The sequence below is a fragment of the Eschscholzia californica genome, unplaced genomic scaffold, assembly GCF_041429995.1.
Source record: "Eschscholzia californica isolate CP2 unplaced genomic scaffold, dmEscCali1.0.p SCAF_5, whole genome shotgun sequence".
NCBI classification, from domain to species: domain Eukaryota; kingdom Viridiplantae; phylum Streptophyta; class Magnoliopsida; order Ranunculales; family Papaveraceae; genus Eschscholzia; species Eschscholzia californica.
Window position 1 is genome coordinate 11,845,295 of NW_028238472.1, and position 11,929 is coordinate 11,857,223.

The 11,929-nt window shown below is 37.4% G+C and overlaps 1 protein-coding gene across 1 annotated transcript; it reads right to left on the bottom strand.

The window, feature by feature from the left end:
* Positions 1 to 8,426: 8,426 nt before the first annotated feature.
* LOC147537090 (F-box/kelch-repeat protein At1g15670-like) lies at positions 8,427 to 9,998 on the bottom strand. Its single transcript, XM_086644507.1, has one exon. It carries the CDS (start codon positions 9,752 to 9,754, stop codon positions 8,654 to 8,656), a length of 1,101 nt encoding a protein of 366 aa, XP_086500633.1. The 5' UTR covers positions 9,755 to 9,998; the 3' UTR covers positions 8,427 to 8,653.
* Between the last annotated feature and the right edge of the window lie 1,931 nt (positions 9,999 to 11,929).

Here is an 11,929-nt window from a genome sequence, read left to right on the forward strand (position 1 = left end):
AAGAGTATAACTTGCGTACACAACTGCTGTGCTACAAAACTATGATGATAGTGTTGGAATCGGAGCCGATTTTGGATTGGTTCAAGTCATCAAACTCAGAAACGAAGCAGACCATTGCGTTCGTCTCGTCGAGCTCTTAAGTTTAGACTCAAGAATCACTCAAATCCGATTCCGGATGAATGAGATATTCAAGTTTAAAGTTTGATCGATTTTTGGTTGATTTAGGGACTAAATCGCAATAAGGAAAAGTTGGTTTGGGGGCTATTTACGCAAAGAGGACACGTCCAGATCAGACGGCCCAAATCCCAGCCGACACGTCTGTTGCTAAAGAAGTGACCCGTCACTTTACTTTCCAACAGATGCGTCCCTAAAACCCAACAGAAGTGTCCCTTATGAATGCATCTATTCGAAACCTATTTATAGGACCCAAATCAACTCCAAATTCCAATCCGTTTTTTCCAGAGTGTCAAGCATTGTTAGAAGATCATATTAGAGTATCTAAGAGAAAGATTTTGTAGAGTTTTCAAGGAGTTTCATAAGCAAGAAGTTTGATCCATTTGCATTAAGTCAGAGGTTAGTATACTTTCAAGTTCGACTGCTTTCTGATTCGAAGTACCATTGAATCGAAAGGTTAATCGTTGTATCCTGGGAGACAAACGCTGGTAACTGTTTGGTACTATACAGGGCGTCAATTGTCTTAAGGAAAGAGGAATACCTCGCCTCGATTAAAAAATTATTCTTCTTCTAATCCTCCGGTTTTCTTTTTCTTTTTAGTCTATCTGATTTCTTAATCAAAGACATTCTGATTTTCCAAATCAGAAGTGTGTTGATTTTTAAAGTAATAAATTAGTAAACACAGAAGGATACAATTCCTCTTTCCGATCTTAAATCGATAGTGAGATTCGACTACGAATCATCTATTATGGATAACAGACATTATCGGTTAGAAATACGAAAGATATTGAGTTGTTTTATTCCTTAGTTTTTCTCCATTAATTTGGAAAGAAAGTGTGTTTGATTGATTTACAATTAAAACCAAAGTAGTAACCAGTTTCACCAGTGATCCGGTTAGAGACTCGTTGAGTCAACTCGTTGAATCGGTACACCGAAACCAACAATCTTAAGACAATTGAATACTTCGGTATACTGAACTAATTTTCTGTGTTAGACAGAAATAGAGATGGCAACAACTGGTGAAGCCATAACGAAAAGCGTTGGTCCTATCCATGCCGAAAAACCGGAGAAGTTTAAGGGCATCGATTTTAAGCGATGGGCACAGAAGATGATGTTTTATCTAACCACTTTAGGGTTAGTAAAATATCTGACTGAAGACCAACCAGTCCTTCGAGAAGACGGAGATATCCAACATACTTCGGCCGTAGAGGCCTGGAAGCATAGTAATTTTTTATGTAAGCATTACATTCTGAATTCGTTGGATGATGGGCTTTATAATGTGTATTGTGTTATTGATAGTGCAAAAGAATTGTGGAACACATTACACAATAAATATAAAGCCGAAACTGCAAGAGTGAAGAAATTTATCGTTGGAAGGTTTCTGGACTTTAAAATGGTTGACTCTAAACCAGTCATAACCCAAGTTCAAGAATTCCAAATAATTCTTCAGGAATTAAAGGCTGAATCATTGGTAACAAATGAAGCCTTTCAAGTCCGAGCAATGATTGAAAAATTGCCTCCGGGTTGGAAAGACTTCAAGAATTACCTTCGTCATAAAAATAAAGATATGAGCCTTGAAGATCTCATCCTCAAACTTCGAATAGAAGAGGATAGTCGTACTGCAGAGAAGAAGACAGAGAAGTCTTCAAATACTCCAAAAGTAAACGTCATCGAAGGGGGACCAAATCTAAAGCGGAAATGCTCGGGCCGTGAAGTGGGCTCAGGAAAGCCGACGAAGAAGAGTTTCGACGGCAACTGCTTCAACTGTGGCAAGAAGGGACATCTTGCCAAAGATTGTCGTTCTAAAAATGACAAGATCAACAAGAGAAAGAAAGCTAAGCATCAGGCTTCTCTTGTTGAAGATGAAGATGTCCAGAACCTGTGTGCAATGGTTACTAGAATCGAAGACGTGGCTGAAAAGTTTCAGAATATGAACCTCTGTGCGGTTATTTCTGAAGTTAACCTAGTTGGAAATCCGAAAGAATGGTGGATCGACACTGGAGCCACGAGGCACGTTTGTGCAGATAGAGCCATGTTCTCCACTTATACCAAACTTGAAGAAGGCGAGACACTGTTTATGGGAAACGCCGCAACAAGTCAAGTTCAGGGTAAAGGGAAAGTAATCTTGAAGTTCACTTCAGGAAAAGAAGTAACCCTAAATGACGTCCTGCATGCACCAGACATTCGAAAGAATCTTGTGTCTGGATCGCTCCTTAGCAAGAACGGATTCAAACTTGTATTTGTTTCCGATAATTTTGTTTTATCCAAAAACGGAATGTATGTGGGAAAAGGGTACTTATGTGGGGGGCTCTTTAAATTGAATGTTGCAACTGTAACTCCAAATATTATTAATAAAGAAAAAACATTAGCTTATGTTGTTGATTCTTGTAATATTTGGCATGAGAGACTAGGTCATGTTCATTATAACTCTTTGAGAAAGTTAATGCACATGGACTTAATACCGAAGTTTGATATTAATTCTTCGGAAAAATGTCAAACGTGTGTAGAGTCTAAATTGACAAAGACTCCTTTTCATTCTGTGGAAAGAAATACAGAACCATTAGAGTTAATTCATAGTGACATATGTGATTTAAAAATGGTTCAGACTAGAGGAGGTAAAAAGTATATTATCACCTTCATAGACGATAGTACAAGATACTGTCACGTTTACTTGCTAAGAAGTAAATATGAAGCAGTAGAGAAATTCAAAATCTATAAGAATGAAGTTGAAAATCAACTTAATTGAAAAATTAAGATTTTGAGAAGCGATAGAGGCGGAGAGTATGAATCCCCTTTCACTGAAATTTGTGCCGAAAGCGGCATCATTCATCAGACTACTGCTCCTTATACACCTCAACAAAATGGTGTAGCAGAGCGAAAGAATCGAACTCTGAAGGAGATGATGAATGCATTATTACTCAGTTCTGGATTACCTCAGAACTTGTGGGGGAAGGCAATATTGTCGGCCAACTACTTATTAAATAAGTTACCTCACAAAAAAAAAAACAGGTAATATACCTTATGAGTTGTGGAACGACAGAAAATCATCCTTTAAATTCATTAAAGTGTGGGGGTGTCTAGCCAAAGTCCTGGTGCCTTTACCTAAACGGGTCAAAATAGGACCAAGGACAATAGACTGTATTTTCGTTGGATATGCAGAAAACAGTAGTGCATACAGATTCTTGGTTCACAAGTCTGATATAGAAGATATACATGTGAATACAATCTTAGAATCACGGGACGCCGAATTCTTTGAAAATATATTTCCATGTAAATCTATATCAGAGAAAAAATCTCTGAAAAGAGTTAGAAACGAAGAAAATACAGAAATCTCTGAAAGAGATAAAAATCTAGTAGAGGACAAGTCGGAAGAGCCTCGTAAGAGTAAAAGAGCAAGGGTAGAAAAAACCTTTGGTCCTGATTTTCTAACCTACATGTTAGAAAGTGAGCCTCTAACATATAAAGAAGCTATGTCAACTCCAGAATCTCCTTTTTGGAAAGAGGCAGTGAACAGTGAGATTGAGTCCATTATGAATAACCATACATGGGAGTTAGTAGATCTCCCGATAGGTTGCAAACCTTTAGGTTGCAAATGGATCTTCAAAAGGAAATTGAAGACGGATGGATCAATCGACAAGTACAAAGCCAGACTTGTGGCTCAAGGATTCAGACAGAGAGAAGGTCTAGATTATTTCGACACTTACTCTCCTGTTACTCGAATCACGTCAATAAGATTGCTAATTGCGATAGCAGCTATCCACAATCTAGAAATACATCAGATGGATGTAAAGACAGCTTTCTTAAATGGACAACTGGAAGAAGAGATCTATATGACTCAACCAGAAGGGTTTGTGGTACCCGGGCAAGAGAAGAAAGTGTGTAAGTTAGTAAAGTCGCTTTATGGTTTAAAGCAGGCTCCTAAGCAGTGGCACTTGAAATTTGATCAAGCAATGTTATCAAATGGGTTCAAAATAAATGAGTGTGATAAGTGCGTCTATACTAAGGTCACTGCTAAAGGATGTGTAATCCTATGTCTGTACGTAGATGACATGCTTATTATGGGAGATAATATAGATGTCATAAAAACAACTAAGCAAATGTTGTCGAAGAATTTCGACATGAAAGACTTAGGTAGGGCTGAAGTCATTCTCGGAATAAAAATATCTAGAAGCTCTTCTGGGATAAAATTATCTCAGACTCACTACGTTGAGAAAATTCTAGGAAAATTCAGCAAGAATGATATGAGTTTAGCTCGGACGCCGATAGATCCGACCGTGCATTTGATGAAAAATCGTGGTCAAGGAGTAAACCAGTTAATGTACTCACAGATTATTGGAAGTCTAATGTACTTGATGAATTGTACACGTCCAGACATAGCCTATTCTGTTAGCAAATTGAGTAGGTTTACTAGCAATCCAAGTAAAGAACATTGGACGGCGAAAGTAAGGGTACTCAGGTATTTGAGACAGACTAAAGAGTATGGGCTATTATATACCAAATATCCAGAAGTATTAGAGGGATATGCGGATGCCAACTGGATCTCAGATACTGATGATACCAAGTCAACTAGTGGATACATATTCACACTGGGTGGGGCGGCCATATCATGGAAATCCTCAAAGCAAACATGCATAGCTCGATCGACAATGGATTCCGAATTCATTGCTCTGGATAAAGCAGGAGAAGAGGCAGAGTGGCTGCGACACTTCCTGGAGGACATTCCTACATGGACTAAGCCGGTGCCTGCAATAAAAATACACTGCGATAATCAAGCAGCTATTGCAAGAGCACATAGTAAAATGTATAACGGTAAGTCACGACATATTCGTCGACGACATAACACCGTAAAGCAATTACTCTCAGAAGGAGTCATAACAGTAGATTATGTCAAATCTAAGGATAACCTAGCGGATCCATTTACAAAAGGGTTACCTAGAGAGTTAGTAATTGCTTCATCAAGGGGAATGGGACTTTTGCCTAAAGTAAATGAGTAAAGTCATAACGGAAACCCAACCTATGTGACTGGAGATCCCAAGATGTAGGTTCAACGGGAAAACTGAAGTTATATACTGACTCGAACGGAACACTGAAAGAGATTTATCTCTTACCCATTCCTAGGATGACATCAGTGTTGTCTGCAATGAGAGGTTAAGCATTAAGCTTTTAATGAATCCGAAAACTTAGAACTTGAGTCTAACGTGAGGTATAGCAGAATACCTTATGACGGATAACCTATATGTGTGCGAACTGATGCCGGTTCTATGAGAAGGTCGTAATGGCCGACTTCTCTAGAGCACACATGAAAACCAGGTTGTTCAGGGCCGAAATGAACACAACCGAGAACTTTGAAAGTAAGGAACTAGCTGTGTGATAGTTATTCGTTGGTTTACAACTCACGGGACCCAGTTCAAGACATAGTTCACAAAGGTCTTTGTAAACCCGATGGCTACTCACTACGGAAGATTCAAAGCCGCAAGCTATCTATCCCGATGCAGCGAAATTCTGCCTCTAACCTCTGTTAGTGTCAGTGTGTCAGTCTACTAAGTCTGCATGATAGGAAATCTCGAATATTCATTCATGTGGGAGATTGTTGGAATCGGAGCCGATTTTGGATCGGTTCAAGTCATCAAACTCAGAAACGAAGCACACCATTGCGTTCGTCTCGTCGAGCTCTTAGGTTTAGACTCAAGAATCACTCAAATCCGATTCCGGATGAATGAGATATTCAAGTTTAAAGTTTGATCGATTTTTGGTTGATTTAGGGACTAAATCGCAATAAGGAAAAGTTGGTTTGGGGGCTATTTACGCAAAGAGGACACGTCCAGATCAGACGGCCCAAATCCCAGCCGACACGTCTGTTGCTAAAGAAGTGACCCGTCACTTTACTTTCCAACAGATGCGTCCCTAAAACCCAACAGAAGTGTCCCTTATGAATGCATCTATTCGAAACCTATTTATAGGACCCAAATCAACTCCAAATTCCAATCCGTTTTTTCCAGAGTGTCAAGCATTGTTAGAAGGTCATATTAGAGTATCTAAGAGAAAGATTTTGTAGAGTTTTCAAGGAGTTTCATAAGCAAGAAGTTTGATCCATTTGCATTAAGTCAGAGGTTAGTATACTTTCAAGTTCGACTGCTTTCTGATTCGAAGTACCATTGAATCGAAAGGTTAATCGTTGTATCCTGGGAGACAAACGCCGGTAACTGTTTGGTACTATACAGGGCGTCAATTGTCTTAAGGAAAGAGGAATACCTCGCCTAGATTAAAAAATTATTCTTCTTCTAATCCTCCGATTTTCTTTTTCTTTTTAGTCTATCTGATTTCTTAATCAAAGACATTCTGATTTTCCAAATCAGAAGTGTGTTGATTTTTAAAGTAATAAATCAGTAAACACAGAAGGATACAATTCCTCTTTCCGATCTTAAATCGATAGTGAGATTCGACTACGAATCATCTGTTCTGGATAACAGACATTATCGGTTAGAAATACGAAAGATATTGAGTTGTTTTATTCCTTAGTTTTTCTCCATTAATTTGGAAAGAAAGTGTGTTTGATTGATTTACAATTAAAATCAAAGTAGTAACCAGTTTCACCAGTGATCCGGTTAGAGACTCGTTGAGTCAACTCGTTGAATCGGTACACCGAAACCAACAGATAGTAGGCTGAAACATTTAATATTATCCGGTAGCAAAATTTTGATTGATTGGGGGCCCAAACTGTTTTGCCTAAACCGAAGCTTTGTTGGCATTGAGCCAGCGCCGGTCTTGGTGATTGTGGTGAGTAGTGTAAAAATGATGAGGATATAAAGAAAAAAGATGTCCGGCTTTATTTCAAACTTGTTTTAAAGTCTGAAATGAGTGGGCCTTCTCTCAACAAAAAAAAATTTGTTTAAGTCATTCATATGCTAAGTTAGTTAGTCAAAATTTCAAATTTTCTTAACTAATAAATAATAGAAAACATTTTAAAAGCATTTTCCTCTATATTCTTTTCTTTCTTATTTGTCGAGTAAAGTCGAAAGAAAAGGTCACTAACAGGTGGCCCGCCATTTTCGGCGACCTTCACCCAAATATATATTCCATATCGTTCTTACTCTTCTTACCACCACCAACAACATCATCACTTCTGGCTCTCAAAAGCTTCAATAGTAGTTACGATCTGAACTTTATGTGCTTCAACAGGAACTATGATTTAAATTTCATGTGCTTTAAACCGAAGTTTTTGGGGTGAAACTTGAAAGGAAGGAGTCAAAGGAACAAGGAGGGAGAAAGAGGTTCAAGGGCACCGGAAATAATTGTCACCAATTGTCAATGACCTAATTCAATGAGAAAGAAAAAAAAGGATAGCTAGGAAATACTTTCCAAATGGAGGCAAAAAGAAGAAGAAAGAAAAAATTGGTTGTTATAATCAACTAACCAAATGGAAGAAACATACTTTTTGGAGACACATTGGAACAAGATTTTGTAATTGATCACTAATTGGAGCCAAATTAAATTTGGACTTTAAATTATTGAAATTCAACCTTTACAAGTTGACTATTCCATCTGTCAACTATGATAACTATTTCCTTGTCTTTTCTCTTGCTTAACTCTGGTTTATTTTCAGTAACTTTTCTTTTGGTTTTTTATTAACAACCAAAAAAAAAGAAAGTAACTCTTTTTTTTATTATTTAACAACTACTAGAAAGGTCACATTTTGTTATAAAAATAATTTTATTTGGTTTAATTCGTTTTGAGAGATCTTTGTTGACATCCTTTGCGATTTGCAAGTAGTAAATCAGATACTATATAGTATTAATATATTCAGCATACGTATGTCATTTATCATGACATGTCTGTCTAGTAATTAAATATGTAAGCATCAATTGAAATAAAACATGCGTAGTCTGACAAGTAAAAAACATAAAGATGAACAAATCAAAATAAAATACTATATGAAATCGTAAGCATGGATTAGAAAAATAAATAAATTACTCCTTTGGAAGAAGAAAAATCTAACTCTTCTAATTTAGTAACAATAAGGCTAGCCTCATTCGTGGCTCAAATCAAGGGCATTCAAAATCAAACTCTTCCTTTTTCTAGTATTCTTTAGTTTATAATACAAAGTCATCTAAAACACAAATGCATCGAAATTAAAACAGATATACTAATATACAACAAGTCATTTTTTTTTTATCAGTGAACACAATTTTTTCCAATAATTCTACCTTTAGTTTTTCTAACTTTTCTTCTAGTAATTAAAACCAAACTAATAATTACACAAACATATATCTTTTATTTTAACTGATAAACTTATTCTTTACACCGCATTTTTTCGAGGACTGCAAAATTCTCCATTGCTATTTAAATAATGATAATGTAAAACTGGTTGTATTTCTTCATCTGCAAAATTTTAGTTTTCTAAACTGGCGAAACTGAGAATTCTACCTATACGTGACTTTTAGCTATAATCAACCAACATAGAAGAGGAATACAACCAATCTTAAAGCACAAAAGTACACCCGGTAAGAACATGACCTGTAAATTCTATGGGTGCTTCTATTTTTGTCCACGCGGAACTATTATTATCTTTTTCAATAACCAACTCATAACAGTTGTTCGGTCCACCTATAAAAGGAGATCCAATCACCAACATCTTCTTATCCCACGTCACTAGATACGTGCCACTACGTACATCAGGTGGGAGTTCAGTTACCTTCAGCCAAGTGGCTCCTACGTCTAAGCATTCCAAGTAAGCTGATTGACATCTATAACGAACTCCGTCAGCATCAACCACACATGTCCTTGGACATGTATCAATTATCCACTTGGCATCCACATCATTAACCCACTTCCACGTGTGAACATCAAAAGCCTCAGCTGATTTCTCAAACTTGCCTTGTGTGTTTGTTTGATACCCACTGATGACGTGGAACTTGCCACCTTGGAATAATCCTTTAGGTTCATCTCTGTGTACTGTCATATCAGGTAACTGAATCCACTCATCTTTAACAACATCATAAGCAAACGCAGATCTCAAGGCAAACTTATTCACATCATGTCCACCAGCAATATAAACCGTCCGATCAAAATCTGACGCACAAGCAAAAAACGATCTAATCTCACCGGGAATACTCCTTCCAGATCTCCAAATTCCGGTCACGAGATCATAAATAAAAACAGAATTCTTAACTGTATAAGTTTTATTATCCCAACCGCCAATCACTACTAAATTCCGGCCAACTCCGATACACCGGCAAAACAGAGGTAATCCACCTGGATAATCAGGAATCGGAGGAACTTTCTCCCAATGATTACTTCCAGATTCGTACAGACTAATCTGGTAAACCGGTGTGGAAATCGTAGAAGTAGTAAAATTAGGGTTTTTAGATGTACCTGATGAGGTGATTGGAGGTTGAGCTTGAATCAAAGCGATGATGAATTGAATTAATCCTCTTTCTTTTCTAATTCGATTAAAAGTTTGAGAATCAGTTTCTGATTTCCATATTTTTGAAACTTGATAAACTTTTGAGAATTGTTTATAAGGAATACGAATTAAACATTCAAGTCCAATTTCATCAGGAAGTCCAGGAATTAACTCCATTGATTGATGTTGTTGAAATTAGGGAAACAAGATTTTGAAGATGAGAGTTTTAGAGAGAGAGGGAAAGAGAGGGAAAGAGAGGGAAAGGAATAATGAGTGAGAAAATTGAGGGAAATGGGGATATTTATAGAGGAGAAGTGATTTTGGCTTCTAGAAGAATTGGATTGAGTAGTAGGAAGAAGAGGCTGGGAGATGGTATTTCCTAACTGATTTTTCAACTGAAAGAGAAGGGAAGAAGAGTCATCATCCGTGACGGTTAGGAAATCGAGGAGATTTCATGGATGGGATGTGTCTGGACCCACGTGTTATTTGTGATTCTTGATTAAAAAAATCGAGATCCAACGGCTGGTATATGTATATATTTTCATCATCATACTAAATGCGTAAATTGAAACATAATAAGTTCCTAGTTGTCATCAGTTAGTAGCCCAAATGATTTCAAGGCGTTGACATAAACTCCAGAAAGTCGTGGAAGTCTCACCTTCGAATCCTAGAGAAGGTGAAATCTTTGATTATTTCTTGTTTGAATTTGAGTGGGTGGTTATCGAGTTTATCACATCTATGATGTATCAATGTCAAATGTAACGATTAACGTAAGAATTTAAAAAAAAAAAAAAATTCCTACTTTAAAGATTTACTTTGTAGAAATTAGAAATTGGTTGTGGAAAGTTCATATTTTAAGCATACCCATAGTTTTTTTCTATTGAAAGCATACCCATATCGTAAAAAAAAAAAAACATACCCATATCTAGGGTTGGGAAAACGGTCGGAGACCCCGGGGTCCGGCCTGTTCGGCCCGGACCGTTAGAGACCGCTGCCCGTAGCGAACCCGAGCCGGGCTAAACCCGGCCCGATTAATCGGGCTTATTGGGCCGGGACTCGGACATAACCTCAAATCCGAGTCCCGGCCCGAAAATCCCGTCCGAGTCCGAGCCCGATAGGTAGCCCGACAGGTTACCCAATTATATTCGCGTGACTATAAAAGACCCCTTTTCATAAAACCCTAATCTTAATCTACCACCCATCTCTCTTTCTCTTTCCGCCTCTCTCTCCCTCTCGTTTCAGCACAAACCCTAATCTATCACCCTCTTTCTCTCTCTCTCTCGTTTCATCTTCTCAAATCTTGAAGAAACTAACAGTTTGAAGTTCAAAGGCAACATCTCTAATAAAATTGGTAGGTTCATTTAACCTTGTAAATCATCTTAACCCTTTTGTTATTTTTTGTAAATCAAAGTATAATGATCTTAAAATGATGTGATGTCTTTATATTGTGAAGATGATGTAATTTTGTGTTTTTTTGTTATGTAATTTTGTGAATATGATGTAAGTGAGTGAAGAAACAGAGAGTTGTGAGTTTTGGTCCTTCTACAATTTGAAGATAATTGTTTGATGTTGTTTTTATTGTAACATTAGCAAATGCTTCTCTTGTACCTAGTTTTTTATCCTTCTACTACTAATTAAAGAGTGATTCAAGGAAACAATATGAAAAATGATTACGGTTTGATTTTGATGTTATGATAATTAATGGATCATGGATGCTTATAATAAAGAAATCTAGGGTTTTAAGATTTGCTTAAAAGAAATCTAGAGTTTTTCACTCTGACTCAAAGCTCAAACCCTAGGATTTCACGGGCAACCCGGAGCCCGATCGGCCCGTGTCCGCTAAAGCCCGACCAGGCTTGCAGGCACGGGCGGGCTGCGGGCAAGAGATTGAGGCTAAATGCCCGGCCTGATCCGCCCGACAATCAATGGCGGGCTACACCTTTCCGTGCCTGATCCGCCAGAGCCCGTAATAAAGGATGCCCGATCCCGCCCGAACCCGCCCGATTCCCACCCCTACCCATATCTAACAATTTATTTAAGCATACCCATAGCTTACACTTTATTCAGCTTAAGTCCCAACCCATCATTTCAACAAAAAAAATGCGTCATAGCTTACAATATATTCAATTTTAAGATATCGTTCGACAACACTAAAATAAGTTACTTTTTTTACTTATTTAAGTAGAAAAGTTAATTTGGTAACGAAAAATTATCGACTTCATTTAAGTCAAAATTTGACTTTCTTTTAAAGTTAAAATTTTTTGGTTTTATACTTTAAAGTAAAGTAACTTATGTTCAACACATGCATGAATTATTTTTCTTCGTCTATCTCCGCTATACCTTCACAACTAA